Source organism: Sceloporus occidentalis, unplaced genomic scaffold (genome assembly GCF_023333645.1).
Source record: "Sceloporus occidentalis isolate IW3139 unplaced genomic scaffold, rSceOcc1.0.p SCAF_16, whole genome shotgun sequence".
Classification (NCBI taxonomy): Eukaryota; Metazoa; Chordata; class Lepidosauria; order Squamata; family Phrynosomatidae; genus Sceloporus; species Sceloporus occidentalis.
Window position 1 is genome coordinate 15,685,817 of NW_028316996.1, and position 19,722 is coordinate 15,705,538.

At 38.7% G+C, this 19,722-nt stretch overlaps 1 protein-coding gene across 1 annotated transcript; it reads left to right on the forward strand.

Moving 5' to 3' along the window:
* Positions 1–1,634: 1,634 nt before the first annotated feature.
* Positions 1,635–18,997, forward strand: LOC149303084 (baculoviral IAP repeat-containing protein 1-like). Its single transcript, XM_089481829.1, has 8 exons — positions 1,635–2,208; positions 3,284–3,383; positions 4,165–4,246; positions 6,863–6,944; positions 11,829–13,922; positions 17,208–17,294; positions 17,834–18,001; positions 18,633–18,997. The coding sequence occupies exons 1-8, from the start codon at positions 1,635–1,637 to the stop codon at positions 18,995–18,997; spliced, it is 3,552 nt and encodes a 1,183-aa protein (XP_089337955.1).
* Positions 18,998–19,722: the final 725 nt, after the last annotated feature.

Here is a 19,722-nt window from a genome sequence, read left to right on the forward strand (position 1 = left end):
AGTCATGATGTGGCCCAGAAGTTAATTGACAGCATGCCAGGGCGGATTGCAGACGTCTTGAAAAAGAACATTGACTGTTTGCATAATTGTCAATAAAGGCCTTTGACACTTATGAAATGGTTCAGTATACCATAGTAACATCTGACAAAAATATCTAAAAACGCTGAAGCAGCAAACTTTATGAAGACCAATATTTGATTCATTCTCAAAATGTTTGGCCACGACTGTACTTGTTATGTCCTGTCACCAATTTTACATGATTAAGATAAAGTGCAGTCATGTAGTAAGTACAGTAGACATACAGACATTTTGATTGGAGAACAATAGGTATTGGGTGACTACATCGGACACACATATTTTTTACATTTTGCTGACCAGCCCCAATAAAATGCTGCCCTGCAGTATGGGGGAAGTATACCTGACTAACTGGTTCCTTTCCATAAGTCTATACATCACCCATACTGCAGGGCAGCATCTTATGTATGCTGGTCAGCAATATCTAAAACATTGATGTGTCCTGGGAAACATGGCCAATGTGGTCACCGTAAATAGGTATGAACATTTTTTAGAAAAGAAGGTCCCTGCCCCATAAAGCCTACAGTCTCATTAACACACAAAAAAACCCCCAATTTTCTCCAGTTTTACATGACTTTTTACAGATATATATTTATTTTTCTCGGAAATGTCTTTAAGGACCGAATAGTCATACCTGGGAATTCTCTTGTTTTCACCGGAGTCTCTGTGCTGGTTCTCCAGGTCACTCTGCTCTTTCTCCGGGGGCAGGGGGTGTTGCTTAGCAATTCCCCTCCCACTCCCAGACAACTTGATATCAGTGACTAGCACCGGCCATTGCAGGGCTAACCACATCCCTCCCATGGCTAATTCTGCTCGCATTACGAAGCCAACCCTCCAGAAGTGGGAGTGCTCCGGGTTGCCTCTCCTGTGAGGTTCCCAGGCAGGGATGGACTGGCGATGACAGAGCGGCCCTTGCTATTTAAAGCCAGCTGCTGGCCAAAGGCGTAAGTGTGGTCGGCACCTGGATATCCTGAGCCACACACAAGTTTTTATGCTCACATAGTGTGCGGATGGGCATATCCAGCATTTGCTCCAGCGCACTGGCAACCAGGAGATGTGTCCAGCTGATCTCCTGCAAGACAAAAAAAGAGGGGGGATGCAAATGCATGATGAATGCCTCCTTACATTTTTAAGGTGGAAAAATGTAATTTGAAGGAGACAATCAGCCCTCATATGTGTTAAAACATAAATGGTACGGTTATTTTACTCTGTAAAACACTTTCAAAACAATTGGAGAAGACAATACAACCTTGTTTAAACACAATTTTTTTTAACAACATAATTACAATTTCGATAAAAGTATCAGTTTATGCATTTCTATTATAATTTGGCTTCATGTAGACTTTTACTATGTACATAATTAGAACTCATAGCAATAAACATGCAGTATCTATTTTAACCAGAATCATGATGTGTTGATGAGTTGGTTCAGATTGGAATCACCTGGACCATTTTCTTGTAATAAATAAACCCTGATAGTTATGCATTCTGTGTAACTTGAATACTGCTTGGTTGCATTTGAAAGTTCATATTTTTTGTCATGATCTTTTAGCTCGGGAATGGCTTCTGGGATGCCTAATGATGAGGAAGTGGATGTCATGAGTATCAAGGAGTTTGACCCGGTTGAGATGGGAAAAAAAATGTCATTTTTAAATATTGACTTTCATCAATGTGCTGCAGAACAAAATGAAAAACATGCCGCCATACGCCAGCAATTGGGGAACAAGTACAATTTTCAAATGAGAAACGAAGTCAGGAGGTTGAAGTCTTTCTACACATTTAAGAAACTTTCTTCTTGGTGCCCGAAGTTGATGGCTGCTGCTGGGTTTTTTTTTACAGGAGTAGAGCTCAGTGTCCAGTGCTTTTGCTGCGGGCTTGTTTTCTGCACCGCAAGTCTGAGTACTCCTCCATATGAAGATCATATTAAACACAATCCTACATGTGCCTATATCAGAGGCAAAGATGTTGGTAACATCTCTAAGTATGACGTGCGTGTTCAGCTGCCAGAGCACAATCAGGAAAAATTGGGAGAGTTTATAGAAGAGGAAATTAGGTTAACATCCTTTGTTGGTTGGCCTTTCTATGCCAAGATCCCACCAGATATACTCGCCAAAGCAGGATTCTTCTTTACAGGTGAGGATACAATGTTTTCATTAGCCTAAGCTCCGTAGGTCACTTTATAATTCCAAGCAAAGACCAGATTAACTGATGTGATTATATGTAGTAATTCAGATTTATGTTTTATGATATATAGTTACATAGTTACATAGTTAGATAGGCTGAAAAAAGACATGCATCCATCAAGTTCAGCCTTTCCTATATCTGTTTATTTGTTGCTGTTGATCCAAAAGATCATTCTTCCTATTTATTGTAATGATAAAAGTAGCAACTGCATTTAAAAGCTGGATACACTGCAACTACATAATTGGTTGTAGGCATTGTCCCAAAGAATTTGCCAGCCATGGCTAAAGTCACCAAAACATAACTATTTATCTTCCTTTACCCTTGTGCACTCACACTCACAGATTTTAACATGATAAGCTAAACTTTAACAGCTAAAAACCAGACATGTATTTTAACCAGATAGCTGAGGCTGGCAGCAGTGTCAGATTAATTTTTGAAATTCAAGAACCTCACCCATGGGGCAAGAGGGGCAGTAGCCCTGGTGCTGCAAGGTGAGTAACTCCCTCTGAGCCTACTTCAGCTTCCAGAAGCAGACTTGATGCCAGCCTGAGTCCTACACCATTATTCTGCTGCTATGAGATCTTTGAGAGCCATAATCTAGGATCATTTGTCTCTACTAATGTGGGTCGAGGATGGGAGCTACAGACCAGCTGGAACCTTCAGTGGTGGACCAATTTATGTTGGATCCGGTTGCCAGGTTACATGGGCCCAGTGGGAAATGTACCAGCCATTGGGTTCTTTTGAAGCATAAAGCCAATCTCTATTCGCCATTCCAACACTGTGAGGGTCAGTGGGCAACATGTTTGAAACATTATTTTCATTGTCTTACGTTATCTAGACAGGAAGCAGAAATTATTTGGTTGTTATCAAACATCTAGTGGATTAAACATAAACATTTTTGTTGAAAACATAATGGAAAACCTATTTTTAGCAGCTGACATTCTGCTTTTTATGTGTATTCAATATGCTGAACTTGCTGTTATATAAAAAAAGGGTTTGAACTGTATTTTTGTGCCTCCTTCAGGAAAAAAAGACACAGTGCAGTGCTTCTCCTGTTTGGGATGTTTGGGAAATTGGGAAGAAAATGATGATCCCTGGAGGGAACATGCAAAGTGGTTTCCAGAGTAAGAGCTACTGTGTTTTATTTTAACCTACGTCATAATATTCTGTTTCAAGTAGATGGGCTTTTGTGTGTTTGTTAGACACTTTCTGATGTTAAAAAGTGGCCAATAAGGAGGTCGCTTTATGCAATGAACCAATAGCAAATCATACAAAATGATGATAATATTCCATCATACTGCCTTTTATAGATACAGTTATTTTTTACTCCACAAAACAGTGAACAAAGTGTATACTTCCTAGTCCTACCTATTGTGATCATATAAATAAACAATTTAAAATGTAACTGGCCATCTATTGCAAAGGGACATTCTTTATGCACAGGGGCTGGCTGTCCAGGGGGGCATGGGAACAATTGTCCCCTGGCTCAATCCAAAATTCACTAAAGAAAGCCAGTGCCGGCTTGGACTGGTCTTTTCATGGAGATGGGAACATAGTCATGTAACGTGGTATTAGTATGGCCAAGCAGCTAGAAAAAAGGTTCTGTAAAGGTGTGATGATTTGTGTGAAAGGGTGAGTGTTAATGTGTTTGTGTGTTTGTGTTATACCGGTAATTACTTTGTATGTATAAGTGTATGTTAGCACTGGTTTGTGTTAGCATGCGTGTATAAGAGAGTGTTATGAGTATGTATATATTAGTGTATGTTAGTGTGAATGTGTGTTAGCACATTAATATTCATGGGTTTGTGTTAATTCAATAGGCTATTCCTCCCTTTTCATCAGTTCGCAGGCATTTTACACTGCTTAGGAACTATTCCACACATGTCTTACCATACTATTTTTAAGGTGCAAATATTTAAGAAGTAAGAAAACACCAGAAGAAATCAGACTGTACGCTAAATATTACAATGGATTTTCCGGATTTACGGTAAATTGATTTTTTTCAGACACAATACAGTCAATCAATTTCATTATGGGCATAGTTGATTAGTGCTCAAATAATTGTATAATTTGAATGTATATTGAGACATTTACCTTTCAGGGAAAGCATTTCACTGAAGTTCTTGGTGATAGGATTTTCCCTGCAGAAGCAAGTAAGTATTAACATGAAATGTAGTAAATTCTCATCCTTGGTTTGATTTTTTTTACAGTTTTTGTTTTGCAGCTTTCCAACAGAACCCTGTATAACCGCTTGAGTATATTATATGACATTTTTCATTCAATATAGCATGCTACATATTTTCATTCTGCAAGAAATAACATTGTTAGTCTCTCCATAATATCAATTAAGAATTTTTTTTGAATTCTATTTCCTAATATCCACTGGGCAGATGGTGATAACTTCACAGTTGCTTTACCTGTTTTCACTCACACTCCAAATATTTTTTGACCATGTACCATCAATCAGCAAGTTTTGCCCAGGTCCCACCTATTGCTTAACTTGAAAGCATTCTTCATTGATTTTTGATCTGTAGCAAGTACCAATTATAGGGTTGTCTATAGGACTCTGCAATGATATAGATTAATTGAAAGGAAAAAATTGCATTAGGTGCCATCACTATATATCTTACAATCAAATGGTTCCAGGTTTTTAGGGGTCATAAACAAAACGATTTAAGGGGCCTATCTTAAGTACAATGGATGAAAATGGATAATTATAGATAAACAAAAGAACATAATACTTATGATCATAAGTTGTTAATGAACGAGATCATAGATAGAAATCTGTGCCTCATCCCTGCTTCTCAGTGTAATTGCTGAGAACTCCAACTTATCTATGCATTTCACTTACCATACATGCGCCACTACCAGCATTCATCCACAGCACACTTAGTGCTATTTTGTGATAATTTGTTAGCAATGTAAAAAACTGTTAGTACTTTTTGGAGAGAGATTCCATTCTGGCTGTAATTATGCATGTATTATGTATTACTTCTTTTAAAGGGTTGACAAACACGAACATTTTTGAGAACAAAGCAGTTTGCCTCGATTCATTTAAGAGATGGCCAGAGAATGCCCACGTAGAACCTGCGGATCTAGCAAAAGCTGGATTTTACTACACAGGTGAAAACATATTTACATTTATCGATGATCCCTGATTAACCCCTTAATGACAAAGCCCGTACATGTATGGGCTCAAAATGCATTGTTTTCAATGGGTTTAGGGACTGCCCATTGTCCTTAAGGGGTTAAAAAAAGGAATTAAGTACAGTGCCACTAATATGGACACCCTAGATAAAAATGAGCAAAGAAGGTTATGTAAATATGAACAGGAAATTGTTCCACCATGACTTATAAATATCAGGTAACACATAGGCCAAATTTCCTTAGCCATTCATCACAATAGGTAAGACCAAGGAATATAGCGGTGATGTGCGGCAAAAAGGTAGTTGAGCTTTACATATTGGGAAATGGTTACACGAAAATAGCAAAAGCATTGAAAATCCAACTAACTTCTGCAATTCTCCAAGGATCAAAGCTGTAGAATTGCAGAAGTTAGTTCCGTCATGGGGTCAGAAAGTCTCCAAAACTATAATCGGACATCACCTCAGTCTCCACCACGTTTTTTGGAAGGGTTTCAAGAGAAAAGCCTCTACTCCAAAAACAAACTCAGCCATTAAAATTGGCCGTGGTTGGAACTTCCAGTAGGACAATGATCTAAACATACATCAAAATCAATACAAAAATGATTTACTGACCATAAAATCAAGGTCCTACCATGGCCACCCCAGTCCTCTGACTTGAACCCCAAGGTTAAAGAGCAGAGTCCACCAGTGTCAACCTCGAAATTTGAAGGATCTGGAGAGATTCTTTATGGAAGAATGGTCTCAGATCCCTTGTCATATATTCTCCAACCTTCAGGCATTATAGGAGAAGACTCAGAGCTGTTATCTTGGCAAAGGGAGGTAGTACAAAGTATTAAGTAAAAGGGTGCCAATGATTATGTCCTAGAGTATATATATATATATATATATATATATATATATATATATATATATATGTGTGTGTGTGTATTCAGCAACAGCTACTTTCTCATTCCAGGACTGTCTGATACTGTTAAGTGCTTTACTTGTGGTATCTGCTTACAATTATTTGAACCAGGGGATGATCCCCATAAAGAACACCTGAAGTACAGCTCGGGGTAGGTAAACTGTTAACTTGGCCTCAAATATGAGATGCATATTTTTTAGCATAACTAAATCCATTTTTTTAAAACTACATGTGGGTTGTGATTTTTGTTGGTCAATCAGGGTAATTGTTTTTGAAGCCATTTTGTTTAAAAGTTCATCTTATGGGGGCTGACAGGCTGTGTGTGGCACAGCCAGCTTTATCAATAATAAATAATGCCCAGCGGTCAACTGCCTTTTCTCATAGTATATATATAATTAAAGCTGTTCCACATACTCTGCTAAAAGGGCCCACTCATTCTCCAATGGGCGAATGAGGAAGATGCCAAAAATGTACATTGCCTTCATTTTTTTCCCTTTCTTATTGTACACAAATGTCAATGTTTTTAATTTTAATTGATTTTTCCCTCATGCAGATGTGGGTTTTTACAGAAACTGATGCTTGTGAAACACACAGGAATGAAAAGCAAAAGCCAGAAAATGAGCATGCAACTTCAGGTAAAATACCAAATTAATGTTGCAGTAATTGTATAACAGTATTTTATCAAATGAACAGGAATACACATATCTTAACATTTTTGGTATCTATAATACAGTTAGTCAGCATATGTTATATACAAACAGAAAACCAATAGCCATTGTGCAAAGCTGGGTTCGTGTGTTATTCTGTTGATCCATATTTCCATTTCTGCTATGCTATGTTTTCATACATTATTTATGTATACCTGCAAATATAAGGTTTGTATGTCTTATTCAGTTGATCTATACATGCAAGTGCTGTTTTATGTGTTTATTTGATCTATACCTATTTTTGTTGCGGGAGTGGAGGGAGTGATTGCATGCTAGGGAGCGTGCAGCGGGGCCCAGGGAAGTGCTTGCATATGGTTCAATTATTTCAATAAAAAAATGTATTGGCAGCAGGGTCCCGCGCTCCGTCATAGAAGCCCCCGGGAAGTGCCAGCAGCAGAAGTTGTCTGCGTGCATCGCACAAATGTACACTGGCTGCTATGCGTGCAGACAACCTCCGCTGCTGCTGGCCGGTACGTCCACTGGAGCCTCTATGGTGGTGCACTGGAAGGTCATGTAATGCTGGCGCTCCTTCATAGAAGCCCCGGCGGAAGTGCCAGCAGCATCGGGGGTTGTGTGCATCACACAGACGTCCACCAACTGCTCAAGAGGAGGATCCGGGTCCCCGGCAGCGCTGTGGGGGATCTGGATTCTAACCCTGCTGCTTGCCCACAGCAGGGCTAAATGAAAAAGAAAGAATTAAAACACCTGCCCGGTGCCCGGAACTGCAGGTCCCGGGCGTCGGCCGATATGAATTGTGCATCCCTGTGCTAAACCCCGATTATAGGCCGCACCCCTACTTTAAAGACTTAAAGTGGGAGGGGAAGTGCAGCCTATAATTGGGCAAATACGGTGTGATTGTAACAATTGTATAAAATATCCTTTCCTATTTTTTTCTATCAGTTTGGAGTTTCAGAAACAAATGTTAACGATACGAAACATGGTATGTAGCTCATTCTTTTTTTACACTTAAGTGTATCGTGACCTACATTTTAATCATTTATAATAATCTTGGGTATATTCTTATCCACTCATTAACATGGATACTATTTGATCCTGAAGGAAGATATCGTTTACGAAACCTTTTGTTGTAGAGTCACATAAGCTTAAAAATGTCACGTGCTGAAGGCTTATGTGACTCTTACTCTATGAACTCTAGTCCACTAAAAGGAAGCACAAAACTACTGTGAAAAAGTATTTTCCTCTTTCCTGATTTTCTGTGTTTCTGTTGCACTTAAATGTTTAAGATTATCAAACTAATTTCCATCTAAAACAAAGATAATCTGAGTAAATACAAAATGCAGCTTTTAAATGATGATCTCATGTAGCTATACAACCATACCTGATCCCATGTGAAAAAGTAATTGCCCCCTTAGCCACTAAATCAGCCAATTAACCAAATGTAATTGATAATTGGGTCAAATTTCACTAGACACACGGGCGTGATTACTACCAGCCCTGCTGAATCTAGATTGTAAACTTTAAAACAGGGCTCTCTCCACCTAATGTTTCGGTTTGTCTTAGTCTGTCAATTCTAGTTTTGTCGTACCCCTTGAATATATGTATTGTATTAAGCGCTATGAAAATTGTTGGTTCTATATTAACCCCTTCGCGACCTTTGCCGGTTCAGGACCGTCATAACAAGAAGGTCACTAAATGACCTTTGACGGTCCTGAACCGTCAAAAAATTAAATAAGCTTAGAAAGTGATCAAGGATCACTTTCTTCGCTTAAACGGCCTTGCTGCAATGCCTCGATGTCGAGGCATTCAGCAAGGCCGAGATCGGCATCGGGGGCCATGTCTGGCCCCTCCTCGGGGCGTCAACAGCCGCCATACATTGTATGGCGGCGGACGCCCGTTTTAAAAGCGTTTAGGAGGCGATCAACGATCGCCTCCTAAACTTAAATGGTGTCGCTGGAATGCCTCGATCAGGAGGCATCCAGCGACACCAAACACTTACCTCTGGGTGGGCTGTGACCGCTCCGGAGAGCGGTCACAGCCGCCGCTGCCGGTGATCTTCGCCATCAAGCAAGATGGCGGCGGCCCGGGAACTAAAACAATAAAGACGAAAAAGTTCGCTAGAGGGTCTCCAGACCCTCTAGAGAACTGGCTCCACTTGCTGGTTGAATACAGGTACTGCATTCAACCATGCAAGTCAATGGAGCCCAGCTTTCTAATCACTATGTGATTAGTAAAATATTCAAAAAAAAATAAAAAATAAAAAAAAAAATGGAAAAAAAAATTAAAAAAAAATGTGCTAACATTTAAAAATAATTATGCAGTGATGTCACTAGATGAACCATCCAGTACCAGCAAAATGTGTAAAAAAATATATAAAAAAAGTATTAAAAAAATAAAATAAAATTAAAAAATAAAGTTTATTATTTTGAGCAAGTGCTAAAATTTCTCAAAAATCTCAACAAAGAGTTAAAATAAAAGCACTTCAAATACCCAAGGGGTGTCTAATATATAAAAAAAATGGCTGATGGGGTAAATTGGAGTGGCCTAGCTCAAAGATAGGGCATAGGTACAGACTGACCAAAATGGAGAAAAAAAGCGCACTTCCCAAATGTGGCATTTTAAATCTGAAACAACCCGACAAACCCATGCATGTGGGGTATCACTGCACTCAGGAGATGTTCCTGAACACACATTGGCGTGTTGTTTGACAGTGGCATATACCAGGACCTGTATATCTATAACTAAAATACAATTTGTGTGAAAAAAAAATAAAAAAAATTACTATTACAAAGTTTGACAAAGTGTAGTTCTATAATTGGTGCATGGAAAGGGTTAAAATAACAGCATTTGGAATACCCTGGGGTGTCTAGTTTTCAAAAATATATGGTTTGAATGGGTTAAATTGAGTTAACCGGCTTCAAAGATATTCCAAAGAGGAGAGGGAGGCACAATGACCAAATGACCACCTGAATTACGCATGCCCCAAAAGTAGCCTTTTACCAGCCAAACAATCTGACAAACCCATGCATGTGGGGTATCGCTGTACTCAGGAGATGTTGCTGAACACATATTGGGGTGTTGTTTGACAGTGGCATATACCAGCACCTGTATATCTATAACTAAAGTACAATTTGTGTGGAAAAAAAAATAAAAAAAATTACTATTACAAAGTTTGACAAAGTGTAGTTGTATAATTGGTGCATGGAAAGGGTTAAAATAACAGCATTTGGAATACCCTGGGGTGTCTAGTTTTCAAAAATATATGGTTTGAATGGGTTAAATTGAGTTAACCGGCTTCAAAGATGTTCCAAAGAGGAGATGGAGGCAGACTGACCAGATTTGTTAAAAAAGATTTGGAAATCATAAAACGCTGCTTGTACTTATTGCCCTATAACTTACAAAAAACAGCAAAAAAACATAAAAACATTGGGTATTTCTAAACTCAGGACAAGTAGTAGAATCTATTTAGCTAGTTTTTTTACTTGCTTTTTTAGGTGAGTAAAAGATTTTTCAAATAAAAGTCATAAAATGTGTTTTTTTTTCAATTTTTCACCATGTTTTTTTTATTTTTTTTATAGTAAATAAGATGATACGATCAAAATAATGGTATCTGAAGAAAGCCCATCTTGTCCTCAAAAAAACAATATATAACTTATGTGGGTACACTAAATGGGTGAGGAGAAAATTACAGCTGAACACAAGCACCACAAAAGTGTCAAAACAGCCTCGGTCCCACAGGGTACAAAACGAAAAATGAGCCTGGTCCTTAAGGGGTTAACAAAAGATAATAGTACTAATAAATATTAATTAAATAGTTAATATGCACACCAATTGGTTGATGCCAGACGAGGCCCCTGCAGACTACCAATAGACTCACTCGCATGGCCCTTTAACTCCTGACGACGAATTTACGGATTTCCGCTCCTGTTAACCCCTGCGATGCTGCGTAGATAGCGGGAGCGGAAATCCACAGGTTCGCCTTCAGGAGCTAAACTTTAAAGGGGAGACAGGCCAAGTTCCCTGTCAGGAGTTTAAGGGCTGTGCAAGCGACTCAATTGGTTGATGCCAGAGGAGGCCCCTGCAGGCAGCCAATAGGCTCACTCGCACGGCCCTTTAACTCCTGACGGCGCAACTTGGCCTAGGGAGACCATGGACCTAGTTCCGCGTCAGAAGTTAAAGGTGTACTTCATTGGTTGATGGCAGAGGATGCCCCTGCAGGCGACCAATAGAATTGCTCACACGGACATTTAAAATCCTGGTGCCAAAGCTGCTGTGTAGTGCGTGCCAGGTTAACCCCGTATTAACTCCTACAAAAAAGGCAAAAAAAACCCGAACACTGAGAATGTACACGAATATTTGCCCGAACCGAACACAGGAACAGGCGAATATTCATGGAAGATTTTTTTCCCCCACGAAGACGAAAACGAAGAACTGGCCGGCACCCAAGTCTAGTATAAAGTATATTGCATTGTTCTACAGCCTTAAAAGTCACAATAATGCATAGAAGAACAGCAGAAAATATATGTAACCCTGCACTTTAACCACAACCCCTGAAAACTAACTGCTGCACCACTACATAGAGAGAGGGAATGTAGAGCAAAGGGACGTTTACAAATAGGAGTTCTATTGGATAAAAGGGTTATTGAGCATTTTTGGTAAAATATTAAATATAATTTCTAGCCCAATAGCTGCACTCACCCACTGTACTCTTGCTAAAAACATTGATATTAGAGTGGTAACGTCCCCTCAACAGATATATACACTTCTGCTCACGTGAAGATTCTTAAAACCCACGCAGAGTAGCAACATATTGTTTTTCAGTACTAAAATTCTTTTTTTTTTTTTTTTTTGCAGGTAAAACAATTTTCTATAAATCTTGTCTTCAAGAGGCAACAAACCTGAGACTACAGCTTGTGGAACTGTATAATAATTCAAGTTTCAGTAAATTATTGCCCTTTCCTGACTCCTCTCACCTTTCCATAGATCTCAAATCCATCTTTGCCGATATATCTGTTGTTCTAAAGGACACCAAAAATCAGCCCGTTGAGCAGCTCACACTGCCTGATATTCTTTCCCGCTTGAGTGACATCACCATGATCGAAGGTGAAGCTGGCAGTGGGAAAACAGCTCTTCTTCGGAAGATAGCCATTCTTTGGGCCTCAGGGTCCTGCCCCATACTAAGCAGGTTTGCCCTCGTCTTTTATATCTCTGCTTCCTCCATTGAAAAAGGACAGACATTAAGCAATGCCATCTGCAAGCAATTATTTGGGTCTACAACATCTCTCATGGAGTATACTGTAGGGGAAATTATAAATCATTTAGGAAACAAGGTCCTTTTCCTGGTTGATGACTATGGGATAATGGACTCTGGTCTTTCTGAAGCTTTAGAGGAACTTCTGCAAAATAACCATATAAACAGAGTAAGTCTGGCAGTCACTGTGTGCAGTGGTAATGGCAGAAGACTTCGGAAGTATGCAAGGATGGTACTGAACATCCAAGAATTCCCCTTGTACAGCTCGATATATATTTATAGACAACTCTTTTCCCATGATATGGAATTTCTTAAGGTCTTTTTAGTAGAACTGATATCTTCCAGTACATTTCAGGCTGCATTAAAGTCTCCTTTATTTGCAATTGCACTTTGTATTTTCTGGGTGGAAAATCCAAATGTGAAAATATCTGGCGATGCCACAATTTCTAAAGCATTTCTGACTCATACCAAGTTAAAATATCACAAAGAAACTAAAAAACTAGAAGCTGCTGTCTCATTGTGTGGAGAACTTGCCCTCATGGGCCTCTTCCAGTCTAAGTTTGAGTTCACAGAATCTGATGTTCAGACAGCAGGTGTCAATAGTGACTGTGCTCTAAAATATGGACTTTTAAGCAAGTTTACCTCCCAGAGACTTCATCCAATATACAGATTCTTCCACCCATCCTTTCAGGAGTTCCTTGCAGGGAAAAGGATCAGTGAGCTCCTGGAATCTGCTGATAAAGTTAAGGTAGAACATGGAAAGCTATACCTGCAGAAAATAAATACCTTCATAAGTGCCGCCACATGTTATCATTATTTCTTGAAGTATTCCTGCATGCATTCTTCCAAAACAACTTCACTCATCATTTCTCACCTGTTTGACATGCTGAACAACGGAGATGCATATGACTGTGCAGCTGATTCAAAACTTTACTTAGAGCATCACCCAGACCTTGCGAGCAAAAGCGAAATGCTCAGTCTTTTAAGTAGCAACAGACGTGGCTTCCACCACTCATTTCTGATCCACATGTTATTAGATTTTGCTATTGAAGTCTCACAAGAATCCGGGTCAATGCCTGAATGCACCCCTATTATCTTGAAGTTCATTAGTGTAAAAGATCTTGTTCTAGATTTGCAATCTCCTAACATCAACTTGTGCAGATTTTTGAAAGAACATCCAGAAGCATTCTCCTTGATAAACAGCTTGACGTTATCTGTATCTAGAAATGAGCATGCTTTAAAAATGGATTTCATAAATTCTGAGACGTTTGCATCTCATTGGGGTGCTCCAGTGGTTGACCAAGATTATTCTGATGCATTTCAGGAGTGGCACTGTACAAGTGGTACCGAGAACTATTATGGTAGAAAACATGTAGACATTTCAAAGTTCGGCTTTGGTTTTGAATTGAGGCCTTATAAAATTTCAGTTCTAAAAGTTGAAGTCATTGACCACATGGCAGATTGGGAGAAGATTATTAGAAATCTAATGGTGTTTCTGCCTCTTTCTAATCATATTGAACTGATTTTGAAGAACTGTCCTGGAATTGTTGGGTGGATGAGCTTTTGCATCAAGCAGTACAAGACTCGTTTTCTAAAGTGCAGTATACAAAAGGTAGAATTAAGCACAGACGAGCAAGAATTGATAACACAGATGTCTTCACTGCAGAGTCTTGAAATAACTAACACACATCCACCAGGTAATAATGAAGCATAATTTTATTACTACAAGTAGTATACCATTACATAAGTTATGGTGGGTAAAAGGTGATGGAAACCCTTCCACTTAAATTTAAGGGGAAGATTAAGTAGTAGAAGTATTATTAAACACTCATCTACAGACACCAGACAAGCCAGAAGGCTTGTTTTTCCCTCAGAAATCTCATGATGCTTCAACAACCACAAGGGATTCTGGGTAGGCGCATGCAAATAAGGTTAACAATTATCCCCTTTGCCTCTATATCCACTTTATACATGGATCCCTTGAAAGTAATTGCCCGCTGTACAAGACAGCCTTTAGACAAAACTCGGGAAGAGGTGCAGTAGCCAGATCACCGCTCATGAACAGCTATATAGATATATATGGATATAGAGACAAAGGTGATAATTGTTAACCTTATTAGCATGCGCCTTCCCAGAATCCCTTGTGGTTGCTGAAGCATCATGAGATTTCTGAGGGAAAAACAAGCCTTCTGGCTTGTCTGGTGTCTGTAGATGAGTGTTTAATAATACTTCTACTACAATTAGTATAAAATATAATGTATTTGTGAATAAACTGTACAAAAAAACAGGTCCAGGCTGGCCATCTGGCACACTGGGATAAAGCCTGCCTCTCCAGCAGGCAGATTGGCCCCTGCGACGTCTGTGCTCACCGTGAGAGTATAAAAAATGTAATGTGCAGTCATGTGCGTCCAGGTGGTGGATGCATGTATGCCATTTGCATACTTGCCAACTTTAGCGCCAGGTCTCCCAGGACATAAATTGTGCATAGCCTAAAGTAGGTTGAGTGCTGCATGACTCCATCCACTTTAGGCCCCACCCCTTATGCCCCGGATCTCATTTATCAGCATATGGGCTGTGTGCTTTAACGCAATGCTGAGTAGACAGTTTAATGTATTGTGCATAATCAGTATTTTTATGCCGGGACAGACCCGAGTTTTGTGGAACAGGACCTAAAAATGTTAGCAGGTATGAATTTACGGCTGCTGGCTTTAGTCATCCAAAAGTCTAGCCCTGGTAAGTAATGTCGAGTACAGTGTGTTGTGATTAGTGTCAGTAAAGAGAAAGGGGTTCAAAAAATTAGCCAATAAACACCCATTTTTGTGTAATAAATACCTAATCACTTTTTTCTGGTAGCACCAATAACAGTAGCGTGCCTAACCATAAGTGCACTCCGAGTGCCCCCGGCCATTTGTCCAGCACATTGCTTTTGAATTATGAGGTATATTCAGAAATGAGGGTGGCGGATTCCTTTTCTATTAGACTTCTCCTCTTTTGGCCATGACATGACCTTACTTATATCCTATTTCTACCTATGGGACTGAAGGTGGACATCTTTATCTATATTTATTTATATTTATTGCCTGTTTTGTGGTGGCTGGAGTCGTCTTGTGTTACGAAAAGGGTTAGATATGCAATGCTCCATAAAATATATTCTCGCTAATCTACTTTTTTTTGCCTAGAACATATCATTTTAAATCTGCATAGATTTGTGCAGTTGAAGGAACTGATTCTGAACATCTCGTCTCCTGATTGTGAAGTGATGTCCCTTTTTCCAGATGAAAACCTGCAAAATATTGAAAGAATAGTTTTCAATAATATGAATCTGAGTAACCATTCATCCCGACTAGGCAAGTGCATCTTTATTTCATAGCAGATGCTGAATCTATTTCATTTACTAAACTAGAATTCTGTACAGAAGTAAAGTTTTCATTATACCCCTGATGAAGCTGAACTACGCGTGTCAGGATGCTTTTGTTTAAACAATTGATATTTTATTTATTTTGGTTAGGGTTCTCTTAAGTCTGGGAAAGGGATATTTGGAAGTAATTATTGAGAATCAAGCTCTGTTCACACTGAGCAGTTTAATTGGTATGCTGACCTGTGATTCTAATGGAGAGACAGAATTGTGGTATTTAGTTAATTCTGTTGAGACCTTAGTGGATTTAGTTGTGGGATTATACATCCAATTTTCCACCACTTTCTACATAGCGTTTTGAATAAATGCTGATTTTAACAGATTTTTTTGTTGGTTTTTATATTCTGTACAGAAGTAACCTTCACACCATAAACGTTGTCTAAATGTGTTATGTTTTGCACCCCCATTCTACAGCGCTAAGGAATATATTGGTGCTATAAAAACAAAAGATAATAACATCTTATCTCCTAGTGGGCGTTTGATCTGCTTAATTATTTGATGGTTTGATCATTAATTTGTCTCAGATAATGCCTCCTGGCTAATCACAGTGTCCTAACCCACCTTTTAAAGCATCTAGGACCTTCCACGTCTGCTGTCATTGTTGTTACAGCTCTCGGTGCACGGCACACAGTAAAATATCAACTGCCAGGGTGACAGCTTTTTGTGATAGATACTTCACTAAATACCCCATAGGCACCAATTGCCTTCACAAACCTTGTCGCAGACATGGTAATTAAAGAAAGGTATTGCTTATTGTGTGTGTCTATCTTTCAGTAAAATTAATTGAAAACTCGCGTAACCTGACATCTTTTCGTCTGAGCTGTGACTGGTGTCCTGAATTTGGTAAAGTAATGGCTGCAGTGTGTCAAAATGGGAAAATCCAAGAACTCAGCCTTTGCGGATTATTTATAACGAACAAAGAAATTGTGCATTTGGGTAAGATGCTCATACTGACTCATTATTATATTGTCACAAACATACCCTGTATTACATCTGTCCCATCCAGAGAAACAAACACTCTTAACTTGGCAATCCATTTAACCCCAAGCCTTCTTGTAAGGTACGATTACTCATTTGGGCTCCAAATTCATGACGTGCTGTACCTAATGACAGCTCTCTCTCAGACTCATTAACACATGATATGGAAACTTTCACAACCAGCTGTCCAATAGTCCAGAGAGTCGTGGCACTGGATTAGAAGTAAATCTGTTTGTCAGGACTGCCTCAACAGATTTACTATTGTTTGTAAATATGGCTAGTCAGTTGCCTACTGGGAGCCAAGAACAGCATGACTTTGAAACTGTTATCTTTTGGGGGGCTGAAATGAGTGCATAGATTAATAGACTTAGTGTAAATACGTATATTTTGTATCACTAGCGTAAGTAATGGGTTTGCAGCGATAAATGTGTGTGTGTGTGTGTTTATGTATATATGTATATATACTTGCTGGTAACAGTTATTTTTGCTTTGTTTTAGATGACAAAATGTTTAATTCTAAATTTACAGCAAAGTCTTGGAATGGTATACATTGCATTAAACTTAAAATGATTATATTATTTTTTTTCAGCCTCTGCCATGCCGTCACTTACAAATCTTAAAGTTTTGGAAATTGAAGGGAGCCATTGTGTGGATGTTGAACCGTTAAAGGCGCTGGGTATGAGTTTTTAGCTGTTGTCTTTTCTGAATGGTCCCTGAGTTTAAATCAATTGGCCCCCAAGACTTTTTGGTTTATGTGCACATTTAATTGTGTATGAGCTAATGGTTGACACCAATAATGGAACACATTTTTCTTTCTGTAGATGAATTTGTGAATGTGCTGGGCAGTAGTGTAGCTTTGGGGCCACTCTACGCCCCAAAGCTACACCCCCAATACTGCCCACATCTATGGTCTACGTCTTTGGTGCTCCCAGCCTTTAAGAAAAAGAGGCTTTGGGATATGAGGTCATATCCCGTCTGACGTATTTTAAAATTGCACAGCCCACTTCAATGAAGTCTATGGCGGCTGTGCTGAGATATATACTGTATAATTTATTTATATATATATATATATATATAATTATAGTCATGTCAAGAACTTGAAATGCTCTATTCTTAAATAGACAGCTTCTACAGTCGTTAAGGGATTGTTTTCAGTATTTTAAAGATCATGGCTATTTATCTTTGTTTTATCACTTTCTAATTGTTTGTGTCTAGTCCACACACTACCATCTCTTGTGCACCTGGAGGAACTGAAGCTACCCAGTGGGCCAGCAGTTAAGGAAGTTGCACCATCCATTATAAAGCAATTTCAACACTTAAGGAACCTCAGGGATCTTTTTCTCACAAATGATGTTTTAGATGACAGCAGCCTATTGGAGTTGGGTAAGATGGGCCTCTGACTGTGTGTAGTGAGTGTACGATGCTGATTTAGACTCCTACACGAAACTCTAGGACACGTGTAACCAGCTTGACAAACAATGCATCAGTTACCACAAATAATTATAGCAGTTCCAATACTTCTGCTCATCACAAAGATTCTAACTCTCTTTACCTAGTTACAATACAGTCACAGTCTACATGGCTATAATTTACATTCCACTGAACTTTTCACAGCAATGCTCCAGTTGTTCTACTTCTAATAGAATGAATGAACCTTTATATTATGTGGTAATCTACAATTTATATTAGACAACAAGAGATGACTTCTCTCTGAACAGAAATATATTTAGCATGCTTTTGCTTAGATAGTCTTTTTCATCCCTTTGCTGTGTTTAGTTGTTTTTTAGCTTAATGCTAGTTAAATATTATTGTTACAGAACATGGCTCACAGCCCATTCATATAGAATGAGAGGTCCACAATGACAGTGTCTTATTGTTTTGGGAATTGTTACCAATTGCAGAGTTTTGCTCTTGGCTAGGAAAATTCTCAAAATTTCACAATAATATTGCAAATAACATGTTTTAATGTTCATTAGTAAACATTATTAATGAATAATTAATATTTCCTTTTCAGCTAAAGAAGCAAAAGAAGGCAATTTAAGAAATCTTCGGAACCTAAACCTCTCTGTTAACCATGGCATTACGCAATCTGGATGGAGAGACTTCTTCCTAAAATTAGACAACATGCCATATCTAAATGAGCTTTCCATTATCCGAATATATACTCATCAGTTTAAAACAGACCCCACAACCTTCATTGCTTTAGTTCAGTGTGTTTCCAGGCTTCACAGTCTGAACAAACTAATCATGCATGGATGGCTTCTGGATGAAAAAGACCTTGACATGTTTGACGCAATGAAACAAAAGCACCCACAGGCCAAGAGCTTTATGTTAATGTGGCAGTGGATCCTACCATTCCGTCCTGTTGTCAAGGAATAGAAAACATGAGTTACAGGCCACATATGCTGTGCAAAGCAAGACACAGTTCACAATAAAATAAAGTTAATAATGTCCATGACACTGCTTGGCATGAACTGTATAATGCTGTATATATGATAATTCATATGTAGGGGATTCAGTTATTTAGTTGAGAATAATAGTTTAGTTGTCATAATCCAATAGGAACATCTTATGACATTTTAATGCCATTATATAAGTAACAAAAATAGTTGCCAACATCTTGTGCTGGAGCATCAGGATAGACTGATTTTATTCATGCAGAACATTTGGTTACCATAGTGCAAAGAGCTAAAATTTCTTAAATAGACAGATAAAGGAAAACTGATTTATATTTCTGTGAAACACAGTTCATCCTATTAATAACAAAATTTTAACATTAGCAACATTTCAATGAGAGTTCATATAGTACTTAATGCAGCAAGTCTTAAGGATAAGATGTTAATAAGAATGGTCCTTCCTTTTGCATTGTTGCATTGTTCCATGGGGTTTAATTGATTAAGGCTTTAGAGGTACCATGCAGATGGTCTTACACAAGAAGTACAGTGGACTTCCCATGAAGACGTAATGCTAAGGGATATGAAACGCAGAGCTGTCTTAACCCCTTAATGACAAAGCCCGTACATGTACCGGCTCAAAATGCATTGTTTTCAATTGGTTTAGGGACCGTCCTTTGTCCTTAAGGGGTTAAGGTCGTTTGGATAAAC